At 41.0% G+C, this 23,662-nt stretch overlaps 1 protein-coding gene across 1 annotated transcript; it reads right to left on the reverse strand.

Annotated features, from left to right (window-relative positions):
• Positions 1-14,654: 14,654 nt before the first annotated feature.
• Cysltr2 (cysteinyl leukotriene receptor 2) lies at positions 14,655-22,452 on the reverse strand. Its single transcript, XM_031361010.1, has 3 exons — positions 22,400-22,452; positions 22,287-22,323; positions 14,655-15,605 (listed from the first exon to the last, which is right to left on the reverse strand). Exons 1-3 carry the CDS (start codon positions 22,450-22,452, stop codon positions 14,655-14,657), a joined length of 1,041 nt encoding a protein of 346 aa, XP_031216870.1.
• Positions 22,453-23,662: the final 1,210 nt, after the last annotated feature.

Below are 23,662 nucleotides of genomic sequence, written 5' to 3' on the forward strand. Positions count from 1 at the left end.
CTCTCTCTCTCTCTCTCTCTCTCTCTCTCTCTCTCTCTTTCTCTCTCTCTCTCAATGCTTTGTGGGGAAAATGAGAACAAACCAACAACACAAATCATAACTAGAGACGTTTATGTTAAGGTGACAGGTCCCAAAACCCTAAAAGGACAAAGCTCCACTAAGATTCCCGCAGGCTTTAGCACACAGCTTTTGTGTCTAACCTTTCTTTCCTGAGATTATGTAACTAACTATCCCACAGAAAGACACCTCATTGGACCCCAAGGAACTGGGATTTCCCTGGGAGTCTTGTGTCTGGAAAGAAAAGGCTGGTGATCTGGTAACAGCCAGAGAGGGAGTCTCTCTCGAGGAAGAGATTTCATACAGAACAGAGCTGGAGCCAGGAGCTCAGGAAACGATGCATCAGCACTAAGCAGGACCACTGACCAGATCTGCTTAGTCATGCATACCCCTGCCCTTTGTTAGAATACAAATCTGATGTTAGAACCCCAAGAATAGGCTGCGGATGAGTCAGTAAACCTCCTGGTTTGTCCCTCTTTCCAGGGTGACCAAACTGAATTAATTTTTCCTCTACCTTTCACTATTGCATGTGTCATTAACTGGATGAGGGAGATCAGGTGGTGATCCCTAGCCTGTTGAGGCTGCCAGAGCCCAAAGCTGCAGCAACAATTACGGCTTCCCTCTCATATTTCTGGAAGGGACGTAAATGTATTGAGGTAAGAAGCTGTTTATAGCCTTCTGCATTTAAGGACAAGTTAAGAAAACCCAGAGAGCTTTGAGTCATCGAGACCTTGGCTTCCATGACGTCACTCCTTTACACAAAAGACAGTTGAAGTCATTTGTTCCAGGAGCTCCAAGGGTCACCTGCAGCTGTTTCAGCAAGCTGGCTTCTCCCTCATCCAAGGTGAATGCAGACCTCTGATCTCCCTTCCAACCAGGACTGCATTACGGTCAGCATAATCACTGTAGCTTCATAAATGAGAATGCCAGCATGAGCTATTTTTGGCACACTAGAAACAGCAAAATTCAAAGAACAAGCAAATAAGGGTGGAATTCTAAACACAAAATGACTATTTGCGTTAGGTCAAATTTCTCTAATGCTTTCATTTGTGTGACAAGCTCCCCAAAGCTATTGAAAAGGTAATGTGAATAATAAAAACCCTGCTGTTTTCTTTTTACAAACTGACAGGTAGTGTGCACTAGCTTGTGTTCTTTAGAATTTTACCAATATATACCAATAATATGTTTTGTCTTCATAACAACTCTTGGGGGGGGGAGGCATGTGAACTATTCTTCCTTGTTAGAAATTAAAACCATTGGTTTGGGAAAGGACCCGACAGGAATTTACTCTCCAGAAATGTTCTTTCTTAGGAAAGACAGTCCCTGCAACCTCAGGATTCATGACTGGGCCTTAAAGTGAGACGACACACTGTAGCAGAGGCAGCGTCTCTGGGTCCTGAGATAACCAAGCAGAAAGGCATCTTGAGAATGTTAGGAGAGACAGCTTAAGGCAAAAGAAGAGGAGGGCTTGCCATCACAGAGGGGAAGCCAGGCTATCCGAGGAATCCCTGAAAACAGGATTCTGACTACTCTATCTGAAGGGGATGGGGGGGGCGGTCTGTGTGTGAACGGCGGGGGATTGTCCGCTCTTTACTTCAAGGAACAAACTGGGAGGCTGCACCCTGATTTCTCCAGGCTGGAGATCTGATCTCTTAGAGTGGCTAGCATCTTCAGGTCCCAGGCCCATGATCTAACATCCTTCTGTAACAGAAAACTAGAGCAAAGGGGGAAACAATCGTTACTGAGGTCACATAGCTGCGAAGTGACAGAGGGCTGGGTCAGGCTGTCAACTCACTTGACTTCTCTTCAAAGGACACTTTTCTCAGAAGAACACAGCGCTTGCTCAGATTTATACTCTCTGACTGTGTGTGTGTGTGTGTGTGTGTGTGTGTGTGTGTGTGTGTTTCGTTTGTCTGAGACAGACTTGCAATCTGCAGCCTAGGCTGGCCTAGAACTTTGAATGTTTCTGCCTCAGACTCCTGAGTGCTGACCTTAGCTCCTGGGACTCAGATATTAGAAACCATTGTAAAGTATATTGAAATCTGAAATATATAACTGTATAGAAAGTAATTTGACTTCTAACATTGTAGCTAAAAATCTATATTTTTTAAATTTATTTTTAAAAATATGTAGGTATGGAGCAGGTATGTGCACGGGAGTGAGATACTCACTTCGATCCTCCTGAAGCTGAAGAAACAGGCAGTTGTGAGCTGACTGACATGGGTACTGGGAATATAACTTAGGTCCTCTACAAGAACAGTCTGTGCTATTAATCACTTCGCCATGTCTGTAGCCCCAAGATCTATAACTTTCCACCCACGTCACTAAAGGAGTTTCATGTATTCACCAGGACTCTCCTGAGGAGCACAATCAACAAGACAAGACTATAGCCATGTCTGTGTCGATGCCTACATCCACATTTTCTAAGAGAAGTATAACAAGGAGTTAGGTTATGTGATTATGGAAGCTGAGAAGTCTCGCGATGTCTGTCTGCAAAGAGAAGACCCTGGGAGGGCAGTGGTACTGTGGCAGGAGAGCAAGGCACAGAGGGTGGCATCAAGGCTCACTATTAGCCAGTTGACAGAGAAAGACTGGGAGCCACTCCCCCTCAGGGTCACTCTAAACAAAACAGAGCATGAAAGAAAAAAAAAACTCAATGATCTCCAAATCTCCAAATTAGGGAAAGGTAGATGTTGTGTAAGTGGCCTGTAAAGGATTGTGAGCCTTGGGACCTGTTCTCGCTCTCTAGCCTACTTGCATTCCCCATAGGGCCTATTCTATTTCTTTCTTTCCTTCTTAAGATTTATTTATGCATTTGTTTATTCATTTAATGTATGTGAGTACACTGTGTGCTGTTGCTCTCTTCAGACACACCAGAAGAGGGCATCGGATCCCATTCCAGATGGGTGTGAGCCACCATGTGCTTGCTGGGAATTGACCTCAGAACCTCTGGGAAAGCAGTCAGTGCTCTTAACCACTTCAGCTCCTGCCATTTTCTTTCTTAATAGTCTCTCTATTTCTATTGTTACCCATGCTTCACTGGTCCAATTCTTTGCTCCAGGTTGCAAGACCCTGGAGACTTCAGTGGGTGCTCTCTGGAGTTAGATCCATGGTTGTAACAGTACAGTTTTAATGCAGGTCTAAAGGCCTGAGAACTAGGGTCCTTAAAGGTGAGTTCCAGTCTAGGGACAGAAGGCCAATATCTCAGCACAAGTAGCTGACTAGAGAATTCACCCTTCTCCTGCCTTCAGGTCCTCTTCAGGCATGCAGGGAATTGTGTGCTGCCTGTCATCTTTAGAGAGAGCCATCTACCTGACTAAGATCCAGGGTGCCAATGTTCATCTCTTACAGAAGTACTCTCACAGGTCCATTCAGAATAACTTATTTATTTAATATTTAACCAAATAAACTCAGTTATTACACTCCAAAACCTCTGATGAACAGGCTAACTGTGCTCAACAAGAATTTCCAGGTGTGGGCTTTATTGTTCTCAGTTCAAACCAGAAAGCACAAAGGAGACCAAGATGACCTGACATGCTCTGAGAACTGGTAAAGATGAGTCACAGCTTGTGAAACTGAACAGTCCTGTGGCCAAAGTTTCCAGCCAAGTCCTCATAGGCAAATCTAGTATAATTAACCTGTTTCTTCTCTCTAGGAGAGAAAAGACAAAGATGGAAGATAATCAAGAATAAATTCTGGAGGCTGGAGAGATGGCTCAGCAGTCAAGAACTCTGGCTGCTCTTTTGGAGAGTCCTTGTTCAAGTTCCAACACTCCATGGAAGCTCACACCATCACAACTCCAGTTCCAGAGGATCTGATATGCTCTTCTGGAATCTGAGGGCACCAGGCACACAGACATGTAGACAAAGCACACAAACACACAAAATTTAAAAAATAATTTAAAAAAAAAGAGTAAATTCTGTTTCACTAATTTAGGATTTGATCCTAAGTTAATACTGGATGTTCAGGCTATACGTTCACTTCAGGGTAACGTCCTTCAAACAGATCTCTAATCGTTAGATTGCCCCCTTCAGTCTTCTACCCTGGTCCCCTGCAATAGCAGCAAGTGCTCTTAATCACTGAGCCATCTTCCTAACCCCTTTAATCATTCATTTTAATTAGCAGCTAAATTATTAAAATAAATATCCAACAGGAAAAATACATGCATTTCAGCACAATGAAGTCTGAAGAGACTAACAATAGCAAAATAATGTAAGCTACTACCATGCTCCTTAGAGAAATGAACTTCCAAAAAAAAGGGAAATACAATCACCCCTCTATCTTCTTGGGTAACTAGCTCCAGGACTCTACTAATACTCAAACCTGAAGACACCCCTCATATAAAGCAGGGTCATATCAGTTGATAGAATGTAAGTTGAATTAGGGGAGAGGAGAGAATAAAATACAGGGAAGAGGAAAGGAAAGAGGGCAGACTAGGAACACAAGGGTTCATACATTGAAGGCTGGGGGTGAAAGGAATGAGGGCATAAAGGAAAGCTTAACAAAAATAAAAGGTGAATAAAAAAGACTTATGGAAACCTATGATCTTGCAACCTAAATAAGATATAATTAGAGGGAACAGCAGAACACAGGTGGCATGAAAGAACAACTAGAGGGGGAGGGACACTGTGGGTTAAAGGTTAAAGGAGGATGGGAGCAGGGATAGGAGAGACCAAAGGATAGAGCGTTGATTAGTTAAAAATAAGAAGCTTTATGAAAATCCATTAGTTTGTAAGATAATTAAGAAACATAATACAAAACAAGGAAGTTTGCTCGTTGGTACATGCATGGTGGACAACACTGCTTCCAGAAGGCAAGAGCTATTTAATGAGATTTCAGTGTTGGAAACAACATCCTTCTGCCAAGTTGTTGGTCAGGTAGGCCTCAGAAGCACTCACAACAACACAGGATATCGCCATTGCTCTTGGTTGTTCAACGTAACTAATGCTGAGATGCCTACTGATGAAGACACCACCCATTTTAATTGTAGAGCATTGAGAAATCAATCTCAAACTGACCAGAAAACTCTGTCCCTGTTGGTTAGCTTTTATAAAATTAGAAGGTGCTGGATAACTTGATAGGGAGGGGAAAACTTCTATAGTTTTAATAGTTTTAGTTAGAACTGGGCTGCAATACTAACCTGCCAGGCATGTTGTACCCACTCCATGTAGTACTGGCATGGCAGTTATAGGGGTAACTGTAGTGGTTTGAATATGTTTGGCTCAGAAAGTGGCACTATTTGGAGGTGAGCCTTGGAATCAGAGTGTCACTGTGAGCATGGGCTTTCAGACCCTCTTCCTAGCTGCCTGGAAACCAGTCTTTTCCTGTTTGCCTTTAGATGAAGATGAGAACTCTCAGCTCCTCCTGCACCATGCCTGCCTGGACACTGCCATGCTCCTGTCTTGATGATACTGGACTGAACGTCTGAACCTGTAAGCCAGCCCCAGCTAAATGTTGTTTTTATAAGAGTTGCCTTGGTCATGGTGTCTGTTCACAGCAGTAAAACCCTAACTAAGAAACTTTCTAGTTGAAATCAAGGTTTGCTCTACAGGAGGTATTGCATGTACAGCACTATAAACCTGGCCAGAATACCGTAACTTTGAGATGATAGGCCCTAAGAGAAATCAATTGGTGTTGTTCTGCTAAGTAGTCATGTTATTACATTACCTTATTAAACTTTATGTTTATCCCCATAGATTTGTGCTGCTCCCAACCTTGGTCATAAAAACCTTTTGTGGGTAACAATTAATATGGAGACTTCTGGCTAATCAAAGTTCTAAGAATTAATGACCATGATACAATTCATCTATAGAAAGAACATCTATACCAAATTTCAAAGTGAAAATTTCTGGTTTCTTTGGAAAGTTAGTTATGTCAAATGTTTTGCTGGGGCACATGGGTGAAAGAAAGTCTTGCTAAAGCAAACAGATGAACGACTGTTTTCCTGAAGCAGACACAGGTGAAAGGATGTTTGGATTTAGCAGACACATGAAAGTACACTTGATGAAGGAGTATAAATATGGCCCCACAGACAGTGGGAGATGGGCACTGAGCATTGGTTTGGTTTGCCCCACCTCGCTATTCCTCACTAAGGACACAAATGTATTGGTTCACCTTACCTAGCATTGTTGAGCTCAACTTGTGATAACTCTGACACTGAGAGAAATGTGCCCAAGAACTGCTCATGAGGTTCCTGTGGCAGCTTGCCAATTCCATGGCCTCACCTCAGCCAGGTTGATGAGCTTAGCAGGTTTTTCTGGATTGAACTACAGCTACCTGGTGTCTGCTTGCTGAAAGGACTGGACTGTAGCTGCTGGTTTGTGCTTGGTGTCTGCCTACCTAGAGGATTGGACTGTAGCTGCTGGTTCATGCCTGGGATCTGCCTGCCTAGAGGACTGGTCTGCAGCTGCTGAATCATATTTCATGTTTGCTATAGGACTGAACTACTGCCAACGAAGATTGAGCTCACCCCTAAAGAACTATTGGCTAAACAGATCCACTTCCCCCATCTCCTAATAATTTTTCTCTTCTACTACTTCTGCTGGTTGGTGGGCTAGAGGGGAGATTGAACTCTTACTAAAAGTAGGTTACAAAAAAAATGTATGCCTACAAACTTTTCTCATTCAATGATCAGAAAACATTGCAGCTGATGGAAAGAATGTAAGAGCCAAGGAATGGAGGAGCTGTGAAATACATTCTGGATATGACACAGCTGATGCATACATCAACTCACAGCAGCTATGGCTGACTGTCTACACATACCTGCAGGAGACCAAGCCACTGTCAAATGGATAGAGAAGGTTCTCCCAAGACCCTACTCCTAGTTGAGAAGCTATTAGCCCTTGATGACTTCTGAGGAAGGAAGAGTCAATTTTCTTAGGAGATACAGCTATTCGTAGATTCTCCATGTCTCAGTGGGTGGCCCCCACCTATATGCAAATAGGCAATACCAATTCCAGTCAGGCTCATGTCGCGAGAGGCAGTCTCAACTTGGATCATTCATGGATTGTCCACTCCCACCAGTTTTGTACAGCCACTACCCCAGAATGCCTTACAGGCAGGACAGATTGTAGGTCAAAGGTTTTGTGGCTGAGAGGCTGTCCCAGTCACATTGCTAAGAGCCCTGCCTGGTGGTGGCCAGTTCAGGCTCTGTATCCCCCATTACTAGGAGTCTTCACTAGAGTCATTCTTGTAGATTCCAGGGAGTTTCCACTGCACTAGATTTCTGAATCACTCCCAAATACCCTCTAATTCCAGAGGTCTCTCCCCTCTCCCTCTCTCCCTTTCTCCCTCTCTCCCTTTCTCCCTTCCTTTCTCTCACCAGAACCTGGTCCCTCCTGTTACCATCCCCACAGGCCCCCAGTTCACCCACAAAACCTATTATTCTATTTTCTCTTCCCAGTGAGATCCATTCATTTCCCCCCTTGAGCCCCACTTGTTACTGAGCCTCTCTGTGTCTTTGGATTGTAGCATGATTGTTCTTTACTTGCCAATTACTTATCTATTGTCACAGATAAGGAAGTATATAGCATGCTTGTCTTTTTGAGTGGGTTACCTCATTCAGGGTGATATTTTCTAATTCCATCCATTTGCCCCAAAATTTTATGATGCAAAATTTTATGTTTTTAACAACTGAGTAATACTCCATTGTGTAAATATACCACATTTCCCTTATCCATTCTTCAGTTGAGGAACATTTAAGTTGTTTCTAGTTTCTGCCTGTTATAAATAAAACTTCTATGAACATGGTTGAACAAGTGTCCTTATGGTAGGATAGAGCATCCTTTGGGTATATGCCCAAGAGTAGTATAGCTGGGTCTTGAGATAAATTGATTGCCAATTTTCTGAGGAACCAGCACATTGATTTCCATAGTAGCTGTACTAGTTTGCACTCCCACCAGCAATAGAGGAGTGTTCCCCTTGCTCACATCCTCACCGGCATGAGCAGTCACTTGGGTTTTTGATCTTAGCCATTCTAACAGGTATAAGATGGAATTTCACTGTAGCTTTGATTTGCATTTCCCTAATGACTAAAGATGTTGAAGGGTTCTATTTTTTATTAGTCATTTTATTCATTTACATTTCAAATGATATCCTCCTTCCAGGTCACCCCTCCACAACCCTCATCCCATCCTCCCTCATCCCCCTCTTCTTTGCCTCTATGAGGATGATCCTTCACCCACTCACCCACTCCCATCTCACTGCTCTAGCAACTCCCTCTATGCTGGGGCATCAAACCTCCATAGGACCAAGGGCTTTGACTCCCATTGGTGTCAGATAAGGACATCCTCTGCTACATATGTATCTGGAGCCATGGATCCCTCCAAGTATACTCTTTGGTTGGTAGTTTAGTCTCTGGGGGCTCTACGTGGTCCAGTTAGTTGAGATTGTTCTTCCTATGGGGTTGCAATCCCCTTCAGCTCCTTCAGTCCTTCCCCTAGCTCTTCCATTAGTGTCCCTGGGCTCAGTCCGATGGTTAGCTGTGAATATCTGCATCTGTATTGGTCAGGTGCTGGCAGAGCCTCTCAGGAGACAGCTATGCAAGGTTCCTGTCAGCAAGCACTTCTTGGCATCAGCAATAGTGTCTGGGTTTGGTGTCTGCAGATGAGATGGATCCCTAGGTTGGGCAGTCTCTGGATGGCCTTTCCTTCAGTCTCTGTTCCATTTTTGTCCCTGTCTTTCCTTTGGACAGGAACATTTCTGGGTTAAAAATTTTGAGATGACTGGGTTGCACCATCTCTCAACTGGGGGCTGTGCACATCTACTAGAAGTGGTCTCTACAGGTTCTATCTCCCCTTTGTTGAGTATTTCAGCTAAAGTCATCCCTGTTGGGTCCTGGGAAACTCTCCATTCCCTGGTGTCTGGGACTTTCTAGTGGCTACCCCAGCTCCCCAACCTCCACTGTTACATATTTCTATTTGATTTCCTGACCCTCTGTACTTCTCTCCTGTCCCTTCCAATACCTGATTCTGTCCCTACCCCTTTTCCCCTCTCCCTCCTCTCTCTCTCCCAGATCCCTCCCTCTGCTTCCTGTGATTGTTTTGCTCCTTGAACAGTTCTTTAAGTGCTTCTAGACCATTAAAGAATCAGCTTTTGAGAATTCTGTTTAGCTCTGTATCCCAATTTTTTTAAATTGGGTTATTTGGTTTATTGGTACCTAGTTTCTTGAGTTCTTTATATGTTTTGGATATCTTCAAGTTCTTGTAGTGCATGAATATGCACACACATGTTTTAGAAAAGAGTATAACATTAATAAATGCTAGCTGCTGACACCAAAGGAATGGATAGGTGACAGTTAGGCGGTGACAAATAGCAGCAGCAGACAGTTTACCCAACTGGCGATCTGCAATTCTAGGCTTGCACAACTGTAAATGCCCATATCTTTGTGCACTCTTCCATCTTACATTTCAGACTGTTCATCTGTTACCACTGTCCTTTTGCCAAAGGCATAGTATTTGTAATTTGTAAATTGTAATTGTCTCAGTGAGTCTTCATCCCTTCCCAAAGAGGTCACCTTCCAAGGAGGGTGTCTTGGTTAAGGTTTCTATTGCAGTGAAGAGACATCATGACCAGAGCAAGCATTTAACATGGAAAACATTTAATTGGGGCTGGCTTACAGTTTCAAAAGTTTAGTTCATTAGCATCATGGCAGCACACAGGCAGACATGGTGCAAAAGAAGAAGCTGAGAGTTCTACATCTTGATCTGCAGGCAGCAGAAGGAGACTGCATGCCACACTGGGTGTAGCTTGAGCATATGAGACCTCAAAGCCTGCCTCAACAGTGACAAACTTCCTCCGACAAGGCCACACCTCCTAATAGTGCCACTCCCTATCAGACCAGCATTCAAACGCATGCGTCTATGGGGGCCGTCCCTATTTAAACCACCACAGAAGGTGACCCATGAGAGTCACATATGCTGCTGGAATGGGTTTGAGTTGGTAAAACCAGTTTGGAGAATAGCCGAGTAGTACTCAAAAATGTGTTATCATGAGCACAACCCTAAACTCAAGATCTGGAGAATACTTTTCACTAAGTGTGTGCACTGAGACACATGAGAATATGGTCCTTAATACTGATGGAGACCTACAACACAGCACAGGGATGTAGGTCAGTTAGTAGAGTGCTTAGTCAGCCTGCATAAAATTGGGCATGGTGGTACAGGCCTGCAACTGAGCACTTGGGAGGCAAAAGCATGAGGATCAGGAGTTTAAAGTTATCCTTGGCTACATAGTGAATTCAAGGCCACCTCAGGCTGAATGAGACCTTGCCAAAAAAATAAATAAATAAATAAAAGCAAAACAAAAATACCACAAAAACCTTAAGGCCTCATTAACAAGAGCATGAATAGTTCAATTGTATTAGTCATCCAAGAGGCAACAACCTAATTGACTTTCAAACAAATGAATAACTAAATCTGGAAAGAAAAAGTTCCTGTATCATTTCATTTTCTAAAACGAAGTGCACAATCATCCAAACAAAACAGTATTTTATACGGGCATACGTTTATGTGGCAAAACTATAAATAAAACCAAGAATAATATGAAATTGAGATTGATGATCTCTATGGTCATAGATCTGTAAATGACCAAGGCAGTACTAATAAAATCTTAGTCCTCATACTAAAGAATAAGAACAGAGGCCACTATTTGACTCTGCTTTAGCTTGTGCTTTATTCGTATGAAATATGTTGTTAATAAAAAATGGATGGAAGCTTCCAGCTAAAATGTTACTATATAGTATCAATTGATTTGAAGAACATTAATTTACTGAGATTCAAGCTCTTGTTGTGCCAGTGGATGGGAAATTCAATCTAGTCATTGGTGCCCCAGTGTGTGAGCTACACAACAGTCTGCTGTTCCCTGTCTGTTATGCAAAGGACTGAGGTATTCTGTGAGCCTCTCTGGTCATCAGAATCCAGCTCAAATGTACTGACCCATGCTCCAGGTTGTCTTTATGGCCAGTACAGTACATCTCGCTGTGCCTACCCATACTTGGAATGCAAAGGCACAGAGAATTAGAGTTGGCAGTCCATAGGCTGAACTCTTAGCTCCCTGCAGATATCACGCAGCTAACCTGGAGACTTCTCCAACTCTCTATGGCAAGCAGCTTGTGTCCAAGCTGTTCCTTTTTAGCTCCCTGTAGATGCTTATGCTAGTGCTACTATGAGATCAGAAGATGAAAATCCACATCAATATTATAACAAGTTCTTTCTCAATATATTTCCCTTTGTGGCTTTTACTAGCCTCTCCCTCTCTAGGCTGGGCGTTTCTCATCCTTACTTTATTTTTTTTTTTCTAGTTTAACATCATCTTTGCTTGAAAATAGACTGTGATGAAATCTAAGAGGTTTCCAAGGTTCTAAATTGCAGTGTAATCCAGTCCTTAGCCCCCACTGAAAAGGCTTCCACACCAAAACTCTTTTCTCCTCCTTGAAAAGTTTGCATATTTCTGTGAAGAGTCATCTCATCTCTCAACCAACAAGAGCTGTATCTAAAACCTCAGGGCATTCCTGGCCTTCACTTGGGCAAACACACTTCCACTTTGTCTTTTGCCTCAGAGGCATTCCACCCTAAGTAAGAAGTTTGTTTTATTTTTCCTGGTACCATTTCTGTTATTTTTATTCTTGCTTCTTTAAAAACACAAAGTTGATTTGAAGGTTTCTGTTTAATTTCATTTTATTTCAGCAGTACACATCACAAATCACTCAGCTTGACAATTCTCAATAACAAATAACCTGCGCTCAGCTCCCTATCCAGAGGTAATCTCCTCCAGGTCTTTTTGCACACACACACCCTCCCATTCACTCCCTCTCACTAAACAACATGTTGTGTAGCTATTTACTGCTCCCCAACTTTGGTTAACATGAACTCTCTCTGGTGGAAGATGGAAACCCAAGCTCCTTGTGCCTCTCCTCCCACCCCCACGTGTACCCTCACCACTCATTTCGAGAATCTATCTCAGTGTTTCTGTGTCAAGTCAAGCTCTGGGTAAATATTCAACTATGTAGTGGGCTTCAGTTACTACTTAAGGTTCTAGCTAACACTTTTCTCTAGCACACTAATGACTACATTGTACTCTAGTTGTTTTGGTTGCCTGTCTGCTTGAGTTTGTTTGTTTGTTTGTTTGTTTGTTTGTTTGTTTTGAGCAGTATCCCAGTGCTTTCTGATATAAGTAAAAAAAAATGTTGAGACCTTTCCTATTGAAGATGCTTCCCTCTGCACTCTTAATTGTTGGTGCCTTGAATATTAGGGAGTTTTTCCATTGAAAATTGTGTTTATAATCAAGAGTGGTACTAGACCAAGTTGGCTAGAAGCTCTCTGGGAGTGAAGGAGGTGGATTAGATTGTAGGCTTTGCTGTCAGATAAATGAAAGAACAGACACTCAGATTTGGGGTTGGAGGATTCCCAAGAATCTGTCAGCCTTATCTCAAGGATAGGGGAGTCCCCTGTAGCAGATGTACTAGGGTCTTCCTCTGATATCTCTATCAATGTGCTAGCTAAATAAAGGAAGGTTACAGGGTCGTCATTTTATATAAACATGACTGTAGCACTCTCCAACTTCAGAACACAATCTCCCTTCCATTTTTTCAGTGTTGTTATCATTATTGACGTTGTTATGAATTTTTACATGTATGAATGTTTTGTTTGTATGAATGTTTTGTATGTATGTATGTTTTGTTTGTATGTATGTATGTGCACTGTGTACATGCCCACAGAGCCACAAAAGAGCATCAAATCCAGTGGAATTGGAGTTAAACATGGCTGTGACCCTCCATGTCAGTGATTGGATCCCCTATAAAAGCAACAAGTGCTATTAACCCCCCAAAGCATCCCTTCAGCCTCCAGACCTCAGTTTCCTTGTTAAGGATGAGAAAGGCATATGTGCTTGACAAGAGAGAAAGTTTCTATGCAGACTTTTTTTTATTAGATATTTTCTTTATTTACATATCATATGATTTCTTCTTTCCCAGTTTCCCCTCCAAAAAAAAACCCCCAAAAAAACAAAAAACAAAAAAACAACAAGAACAAACCCCTGTTGCCTCCCCACTCCCCCTGCTTGCCACCCCACCCTCTCCCACTTATTGGCTCTGGCATTCCCCTACACTGGGGCACAGAACCTTCACAGGGCCAATGGCCTCTCCTCCCATTGATGATTGACTTTGCAAACCTCTATTATACACATGCTGCCAGAATATAGCTATCTCCTGAGAGGCTCTGACAGTACTTGACTAATACAGATGTAGAGGCTCACAGCCATCCATTGAACTGAGTACAGGGTCCCCAATGAAGGAGTTAGAGAAAGGACCAAAGGAGCTGAAGGGTTTGCAGCCCCTTAGGAGGAACAATATGAACTAACTAGTATCCTCAGAGCTCCCAGTGACTCAACCACCCACCAAGGAGTTGGGGGGGGGAGGGGAAGGAGAGCACCCAGGGCTTTTAAAGTGCTCACTAGCTGTGTAGACTGGGACACACTTCTTAAGTTTTCCACCCATGGAATCTCTGTGCTTTCTACAGCATTTCTGAAGGACTCAGCACAGAGATGGCACTTGACTGTTGGGGTCAACACAGTGGTCATGTGAATAATTGGTAGTATCTGTAGTCGGTTTCTGCGGATAGAAAGGGTCTTTTTTTAATATGAAGGACTTTTATATATATATCACTTCTCATGTTCTGCACAACCCTTTCCCAAAGGCCCACCTCCTTCAGTTGTCATCTTTGTAGGTTAATAGGAGGGGCCAATGACTACAATGACGTCAGTTCAGACCCAAGTCTCATGAGATGCATGACCATGACCATTCTTCATCCCTTAGGCTGACCTTGAATTTCACATACAATTCCTGTATCCCTTAGGGAAGTGATCCCCACACAGCCCCACTCCTCAGTCTTCCTAACTCCTGATAAGAAAGACACAAAAGGCACATTCTGCCATTTGGTTGCTAGAATCCATCTCTTGGAGGCAAAGATGAAATAACTCTTTACCTCTTCTTATCATTCTCTTTTGCCTTAATCCTCCTCCTTTTTCTCTCGCCAACCTTGTCTGGACCTTGACTTGCATTATTAGAGGACAGCTTTCCTCTTTAAATCAAATCCTCCTCCAGAGCATCCTTGGGATGCTCTCCTAGATGCACAGAGACCCCCAGTGGGTTTGACTGTGTCTCAAAGACTTTTATAGGGAGAGGATTTAGTGCTTAAGGATGTCTTTGAGTTAGGAATTTAGAATGTCTGGTCCTGAGAGCTAGCATAGGATCTGATGCAAAACATGGCCTACTGTGTTTGACAAGTTTTCCCAATGTCACATTTCAGCATGCAAGATTCCAGTGGAAACATTTTTTTCTACATTTCTCATTTAGTTCCAACCACTAAAAATACATCTAATAAAGTTTCTGAAATAGGCTTTATTAACAAATGTTGTGGTCAATTAAATGTCAGGAACCAAGATTTGTTGGTTATGATGCCAGTATAAGGTAATTCAGAGACCCTGAGTGAATGAAGGTGGACACCAGCATTCGTGAGCATACCTGTGGAACAGCTCCTAATACTCTTAATTCTGTTCTTCAGCTACACACAAATAGGAAGGCTGCACTTTGATTTTGTTTTCTATACACGATCTTTGCTGAATATAGCTCTTAATCTAGCTTTGAAATTCTCTCCAGCAAAAAAATAGAGAACAGGATTGAAGCAGCTATTGGCGGCAGCCAAGGTCAGTGTGATGACCGTGGCCTTATGTAACATATTCTCACATGATTTTGCATCCCATTTGACCAAGTGGAGGGTCCGCAGTGCATGATATGGCAGAAAACAGAGGAGGAAGATAACCATGGCAATGACAATGGTGATCAGTGCCTTCCTATGAGCAGCCCGTGGACCTGATTCTGGAATCTCCACCTTTAACAAGACCCGGATGATCAGCAGGTTGCAGACGGTGAGTGTGAAAAACGGAAGCAAGAAGCCTACTGTTAATGCAATGTAGTTCATGATCATAAGATTTTCAATCTTTTTGGGATTTAGCTCCAAGCATGATATAATGTCATCTTTCTTCTCTTGGCCATTCACCAGAAGCAGTGCTGCAGAAGCCATGATGAAGACCCATATAATCCCACAGAGGATCCAGGCACTCCTGAAGCTGGTGACATGGAGCAGCTGGAAGGGGTGGACAGTGGCCAAGAAACGCACAACACTCAGCACAGTTAGAAAATAAATGCTAGTATACATGTTGACATATAAGGAGTAAGACATAATTCTGCAGGCTGTATCCCCAAATATCCAATTGGAACCTCTGAAATAATAGTCAACCCTGAAAGGCAAGGTGCTTATGAATAGAAAATCTGAAATGGCCAGGTTGAGCATGAAAACATTCACAGATGTGGACTTCTTGTAAGTCTGTAGGAAGACATATATGGAAAAGCCATTTCCCAAGGCTCCCCAAACAAATATTATCAGGTATATGATGGGGTAAAATTCCTTCTTGAAGTTTTCTATTGTACAACTCCTGTTACCATAACTGAGGGCGTCTTCCATTTCTGATATGGAGTTGGATAGAAGCGAGGACTAATATAAAGTTTTCTCTTTATATTAGTTTAAAAAGAAATAAACCCCAAAAGTTACTTCATACAATCCCACTTTTCTTCCTGATTAATGTTCAAACATCTGCAGTATTCAGTCTCACATGGAGAGAGGCAAGTTTCTCCAACACCCTCTTCTGACCTTGGCAGGCATCAGGCAGACACATGGTGGACCTACAGGTATGCAAACAAAACATCCACACAATAAAATAAAAATACATAAGTATTTTTTAAAGAATTACTAAATAAAGTTCCTGAAGAAGGAAATGATAAGTAGAAGTAACTTTAGAATATCAGAAAAAAAGGAGAGAAAAAAATAAAACAAAAGAATGCAAGGACACCAGCTTCCCCTTTCCTTTTCAAGTCTATGTTATACTTGATGCTTAAAACAAAAACCATACTACTGTCTGATATGGTTTAAAGTGGATATAGAAGAGTTGTAGACTAGTATATTGTACAGGAAGATAAATAAAGATATATGAAGGGATTCTATGCCACATTTGAACTGACAAAATTATGAAACATAAACTAAAAAAATCTATACAAAAGTATATACTAAAAACTAAAGATAAATTAACATGAAATTTTAAAGAGTTTGTGTAAACAATATGATGGCAGGGAAAAGAAAACAAGTAATATTAAAAAAGGATTTACAACCTCACTATATTGATAAGTACATTAACAATTAACAATCTAAATATACAAATGAAAAGGGGGATTAGAAGATTGAAATGCATAAACAAAAGACCTCTTTATATATTACATTCAAGAAACTTACCTCAGAAAGCGACACTGACAGGTAGCAAGAAAAAGGACACACACACAAAAAAATAATTTGTCAAATCAAAACACATCAAAAATGGCTCCAGATTTAAGATCACAGAAAATTACCAGAAAACAAATGACATATTCTCTATTGATAAAACAACTTACCAGTTCCAAGTCGGATGCACCAAGCAACAGAGCTATGAATATGTGACAGAAACTGACAGAATCGGGGAGAGAACCCCAGTTACGTTAGTGGTCTCTCAAGAGCCCCTTTCAAGCACTGATAGAGCAAGCAGACAAACACTTAGAAAGGATAGCAAGAACTAAAAGCATCGAAACCAACAGATGTCATTGGCGTTTACACAGCAGTTCACTGAACAAGCAGGAAAGACATTCTTCTCAAGTAGTCACAGAACACGTGCATCATCCCCACAACTGCCCTGCCCACAGTCACATCTTGTCTTTTGTTTTGTGACCTACTGATTTGACCAGGATGTTGTGTGACCACTGGATTGAAATGATCTATTGAAATTTGGTCAGTCAACAACTGGATTCAACAACTACCTCGCCTCTAGAATCCATCAGTAGCCAATGGTTCAACAGAGAGGGATAGGGTCATGAGCCCCTGCAGGATCTATGACTGGATGTGGACAGGCTCAGTCTCTGGAGGGCCTGTGTACCCAGTCACAGTTGCCTTGAGTTGGTGGCTCTGGAGTGCTCAGAAGGTGGTGATTTGTGGCCCCCCTCCCTTTCTTCCTACTCTCCCGTGCCCCATCCTAGCTCCCTCCTCTCGCTAATCCTGCCCCTGAGCTTCAGGTAGGATGCTCTACTATCCTATTTGAGGCTAAGCATTCAGCTGTCACTTAATCCCAGCACCTTGAAGAACCATGGATCTCTGTTTTCACTACGGAGAGAAGCTCCTCTCAGTAAGGATGAGATTAGTATCTCTGTCCAGCTCAGGTGCCTGACAGGATAGTGGAAGTATGCCAAACACTTTAAAAATATCAATGATTTGGATATATGTGTGCATCTAGATATATAAACACATAGGCATATCAATAAAAGATCTGTTATAGATTCCTGTGCAAATAATATGCAAAACAAGTAAAATTAGAATCTGGGCTTTTGTGTAAAATAATTCTTATTTTATGCCATGAGTAATTTTTGTCAATAAAACAGTGTTAACTTTGTCTTTTTAAATATACTCTCAAGTTGTTTTCAGGAAGATACGATGCTTTCCTAAAATTAAGCTCTTAGTAACTGTTGCTAATTGTGATTTTACAATGTTGTCAATAGTTATTTCTTGACTCTAGATAGGTAGAACTTCTATCTTTTCTCTTGGACAACTATTCTTTATTCTTCCTTCCCCAAGTTCAGGCCCCAAATCAGAATTAAAATACTATTATATGTCCTTTGGAGTTCAGACCATTGCTACAAGTGGCCTCTAACAGATCATCTTCTTCAACCTATGACAAGAAAGATAACATGGATAACCATATTTCTAAATATCCTTTAAATTTTAATTAATTTAAAACTAATATGAACATTCTTTTGTCTATTGAACTTAGTCATAAAAAGCTAATAAATGAAAATGAAAGTCAACTTTTTTTCATAGTTAACTATATTTAAGTAAAACATGCTAATTAAAACCTATTCCAAGGGTTACAATTGTAGCTTTTGTTTTTAAAAGCATGCTTATTTGACAGAGGACGCAGTCACGAGACTCTGCCCCTAGCTAAAAGGTATTGTCAGTTGATGGGCTGAAGAAGAGGCTCACTCAGTTTTCTTCCTAGGTTTCAGTGAATGGCCTTTACCTGTGTGTGCATGCAGACAGAAGTAATTGGCCTGAGTGGACTCTAAAGGAAAAAAGAGATGCGAAGTTGGAAGGGAGAGGAGGGGCTCTGGGAAGAGCTGGGGAGGAATGTGGGGCATGATGAAAATACATTCTGTATGTCCATAAAACCCTCAAAAAATAGATAATTAAAATTAAACACTAAAAAAATTAATGTTTATGCTTAAACACCAAACTTATTATAACAGCTATGTGCCAAAATATTTTTTTCTTGTAAGACTCTAGGCTCACAACATCCTTTTTCTCTTCAGCCATGCAAAGTCTTAACAAACCTGCAAGGATGTCACTAAACTATAGAAACATCAGAGAACCATTGTGCATTTCGGTCTTTCCTTAGGTCTAGTGGCCCCTGTGCTCCTGTTTTGGCTAGGTGTCATATCCTCTGCAACATGACTTTTAGAAGCCTTAAGCCAACTTAATGGAGTTAACTCTAGGACCCTAACTAAGCCTAATAATTTGCCTGCTGCTTTTATTGATGGGGCAGGGGACATCCAGCCACCCCTCCTATCCAGCTTTCTTGACTGATTTCCCTCTATGCATTGCTATGACACTCTAAACTCTGTGATCATTGCCCCCTTGTGGTTAGAAAAAGATGTCCACCGCAACTTCAATTACCTACACAGCCACTCAGAGAACCCTAAATCACAAGATGGCAAAGAAACAAAAGCAGCCAAGCCACCATCTGAGAATTCATCCATTCCCAAGGCTGAGCAGGGTGGAGTTGAGTAAATGCTGGCTTACCATCTCTTCCATCATCCGGTTTGGTCATCCAACAAGAAGAAATGAATATGAAATTCCAGTACTAAGAAATGAACAAAGATTGGAGCTGAAGCCCATAAGCTTGCTTTTTATCCCTTGACCAGGTACAGTAGAACTGTCTGCATGATCTATGCAGCATGGAGTTTTTATTATTTTTACCTAAAGATGTCTTTTTTTGGTAATGACAAATGTGTTTTTTAAGAAAAAAAAAAAGGCCTTGTTTTTCTAAGTACACCTTTAACGGTTTTTAAATTATTTCATATCTGGTCAAGTTGAGACTTTTAAGAACTTCATTTTTAATTTGCAATAAAGCTTACAACTTGAATTTTTCAGGAAAAGTCAACAAACTGCAAGCACCTGTTAATAAAGGTCCATAATAATAATAATAATAATAATAATAATAATAATAATAATAATAATAATAATGAAAAATGTGTCTACGATCTGATACCTCAATTAGGAAATTGCCATAATCTCTGTAGACCTTCTGAATCTCCTGACTTAATTTTGTTTGTTATTGGTTTATAACTAAAAAGGAAAAAAAAACCTAGAAATTGATAAGATTATATAGTCATTGACTTAAATTTGCTCTTGAAATATACATTCCTTCTAGAAATAAAATGTTTGGATTGCTGAATAAATTGTTCCCAGTTAGACCTGTCAGATAAAAAAAGATAAAAGATATTTATGCTAATATAAGGTGTATGAACTTGGATGAGCTCATGAATTTAAAACGTTTAGAAATAAGATATTTTAGGTTAAAATGGGCTAGACATCTAATTCCAGACTTGGAAGGCTGTAGTGGGATAATTACACACTTGAGGCCATCCAGAGCTACACAGTAAATACTTGAAAGGAGTGGAGGAGATGGGAGGGGAGGAGAGGAAAGAGACTGTTCAGGCACTCTAAGAACCACTATAAAGAAGTAAATGAGAAGAAGGAAGACCAAATGTGGACATTTCATTTCTTCTTAAAAGGGGGAACAAAATACCCACGGAAGGAGTTGCAGAGACTAACTATGGAGCAGAGACTGAAGGAAGGGCAAGCCAGACTAATATAGCTATCTCCTGAGAGGCTCTGACAGTACCTGACTAATACAGATGTAAAGGCTCACAGCCATCCATTGAACTGAGTACAGGGTCCCCAGTGAAGGAATTACAGAAAGGACCAAAGGAGCTGAAGGGTTTGTAGCCCCTTAGGATGAACAATAATATGAACTAACTAGTACCCTCAGAGCTCCCAGGGACTAAATCACCAGCCAAGAAGTACACATGGTGGGACTGATTGTTCTGGCAGCATGTGTATAGTAGAGGATTGCAAAGTCGATCATCAATGGGAGGAGAGGCCCTTGGCCCTGTGAAGGTTCTATGCCCCAGTGTAGGGGAATGCCAGGGCCAGTAAGTGGGAGAAGGTGGGGTGGTAAGCATGGGGAGGGGGGAGGCAACAGGGGTTTGTTCTTGTTGTTTTTTGGGGGGTTTTTTGGTTTGTTTGGTTTTTTTTTTTTTTTTTGGAGGGGAAACTGGGAAAGGAGAAATCATATGACATGTAAATAAAGAAAATATCTAATAAAAAATCATGGGGTAATTTACTATTGCATCAGGAGCTATAATAACATTTACATTGGGCAAAACTGATTCTTGATATTCCCAACAACAGCAGTAGTAAATGAGCAATGATATTAAGCTGGGATTGATAAGGTAATTTAAAAGATTGCCAATAATGCCCCATGTACATGCTGCCCACAGCAACACCTCCCTCATACATCTGTAAGAGTAGACCATGGACAACAAAAGCCTTGAGATCTGAGCATATATCTCTGAAAGGTCTATGACATTCGTTACTCTGGTCCTTGATTCTATCCAAATGCCAATGATCCTTGTCATTGCTGGAGAGATCTGTTTGTAACAATGAGGAGAGGGGGTTGGGGGGAGAAGTAGCTTACTTTTATCCTCCCAACTCAAGAAGTTCCAAGTCTTCTCTTTAGCCAAAGACACACATCCTTCCCCAGGACAGCTGTAAAAGAACAATACAGTTCTATCTGTTACACAGAAACTTCTTTTTCATTGTCATCCTCAATACATCAAAGGTTAGGAGAAACAAGGGAATTCCAAAACCCTCAACTTGTCACTGTCCTCTGCGGTGGTGGTTGGAATGAACATGACCCATGCAGGCTCATAAGGAGTAGTACTATCAGGAGATGTGGCTTTTTGGAGGAAGTGTGTCGCTGGGGATGGGCTTTGAGGTTTCAAAAGCTTAAGCCAGGCCCAGTGGCTCATTCTCACTTCCGGCTGCCTTACAATCCAGATGTAGAACTCTCAGCTCCTTCTCTAGCACCATGCCTGCCTGCACACTGCCATGCTCCCTGCTATGATGTCAATGGACTCATCCTGTAATCCAGCCCTAATTAAATGTTTTCCTTTGTAAGAACTGCCACAATCATGGTGCCTCTTCACAGCAATAAGACACTGACTAAGATACCTGTCCTGCCACTGGCCTTCTGGAGAAGTAACCGATCACTTCCCCTCGAGTTCCTAAGATGGGGCTTCTTTCAGGGTTGCTTCCAATCCTGGATTCTTTTTTTTTTTAATTTTTAAATCTATGTTTATTAAATATATATTATGTATTAATACATATAGTCATATTGTTCTCCTAAACTTTATAGAACTATTATATATTTGAGAACAATAATTCAAGAATCAGAAAGGAACTTGGGTATATTGAAGTAATGAGAAAAAAGTACACATAGCTTAAATGGAGAAGTTTTTCAGAAATATTACCATAGAATAGGAAATATTTTTGAAATAAAGAAATTTAAAGAAATTAATACCTTATCTGAACATTAAACTGTCAGTTGCACATTATCAGCCCCTTGTTACAACATTTAGTTTTGAGCTATATTATAATTTTGTTAAAAATAGATTTTTATTGTGTATCATATTCTGATAATGGTTTTCTCTATCACATTTTCCTATATCCCCCACACTTCCCAATCTACCCAAATCTGAATTCTGTTCTCTCTCATTAAAATATAAACAGGAATATAAAAATGGCAATGAAATAAAAAGATAAAACAAAAACAAAAAATTCTGAATAGGACATCACAAAGAAAAAGAGCCAAAGAAAAAGTTTAAGAGATACATATATAGTTTAAGAGAGATATACATCTTCATATACTTAGCAAGTCCATGAAACTGCAAAACAGAAAAACATTAACACATACACAAAGAGCCTGTAGAAGGAGGAAGAGAAGCAGGAGGAAGAAGTGGAGGAAGAAGAGGACGAGGAAGAGGAAGGAGAAGGAGGAGAATGAGAAGGAGGGGTGAGGAGGAAATGGTGAAGGAGAAGGAAAGAGAAAGCAACAGAAAGAGAAGGAAGAGGAAAGAAGAAAGGGGAAAGAAAAGGAGGAGGAGAAGGAAGGAGAAGGAGAAAGGGAAGAGGAGGAGGATGGAAGCATGACAACTTGACTAAACTTTATGAGACAAAGAACTTTCAAATGTCATTGAATTAGGATTGTGTTGACTATTGCTACTGGAATAAGACTTACCACTAAGTGTGGTTTGTATACCCAGGGATATTTTGTATGAGAAAATCAATTTTTCCTTTGTAAGAGATGATCAATTGGAGAGAGATTCTGGCTTAGGTATAGGGCATGTGTCCTTTTTTTGTTTGTTGTTTGTTTGTTTTCAGTGCTGGAACCCATTTGACTTAAATGTGAACAGGCCCCATACATGCTGCCACACCATCTGTGAGTTCATATGTCCAATCCTGGATTCTATTCTTTGACGCCCCAATGGGAGTACTACAGGAACTGGCACCTTCAAAAGACTCCCCAGGGTAGCCTCTGGATTTAAAAGCTATATATTTGGTCTCTTGGAAATGAGGTCAGAGAAAAATGTATGAACTTCTATGGAAAAGACCTCAGGGGAATTGTGAGAAACAAACACAGCCAAAATTCTTCAATATTTTAACTTTGCCTCTTGTTACCCAGCTAAAATGGCACTTTGTGGCCAAATTCCTTGAAGACTCCTTACCCTGAATGTTTGTGACAATTCCCCAGTTGATGAGTATCAGAAGTGGGCTAGAATCTGCTAGAACCTGTGGGACAGGCCACTGACTATAGAAACAGGCAGCTTCAAACAAAACAGAACAAAACACATGTTCTGAGCTTCTCAGTCCCTCTGAAACCCAACTTGTCCCCTACTGCATTGTGGCCACCTCTAAGATCCAATTCAAAATCTCTTCTCTCCATGTCATTGTGAACCAATCACGGTCTTGTGCTGTTCAAGGTGAAGAAAGCAAATTTCTTTATAATTTTTTAACATAGTTCATAGACACTGTTTGAATTTAAATGATTGCTCACAAAGTTTAATGACCTTTAGGGGAAAGGGCATTCCAAAAATAAATTTTCTTCCCATAGGTCCCTGATGCATAATTAATTACAGACATTAGGTTTCTTTAAATTTTTTTATTACATTTATTTATTGCATGTGCATGCAAGTGTGCAGTCATGAATGAGGACATTTGCAAGTATCTACACACACACATACATACGCATACTCACACTCACACAATCTCACACACATGAATGTTATACTGTTTGTGTGTTTAATCAAAGGATATCCTGAAGGAGTTTGTTCTGTCCTGCCATGTAGGTCGCTGGAATC

Source organism: Mastomys coucha, unplaced genomic scaffold, assembly GCF_008632895.1.
Source record: "Mastomys coucha isolate ucsf_1 unplaced genomic scaffold, UCSF_Mcou_1 pScaffold9, whole genome shotgun sequence".
In the NCBI taxonomy this organism is placed as follows: domain Eukaryota; kingdom Metazoa; phylum Chordata; class Mammalia; order Rodentia; family Muridae; genus Mastomys; species Mastomys coucha.

Excerpts from the sequence above, each read along its gene's own strand:
- Cysltr2 (XM_031361010.1), bottom strand. The coding sequence starts at position 22,452 with ATGCTTCCATCCTCCTCCTCTTCCCTTTCTCCTTCTCCTTCCTTCTCC. Across the intron at positions 22,324-22,399 it reads TCTCCTTCCTTCTCCTCCTC|CCTCACCCCTCCTTCTCATT; the intron begins CTTTTCTTTCCC and ends TCACCATTTCCT. Across the intron at positions 15,606-22,286 it reads ATTCTCCTCCTTCTCCTTCC|TCCTCGCTTCTATCCAACTC; the intron begins TCTTCCTCGTCC and ends ACTTTATATTAG.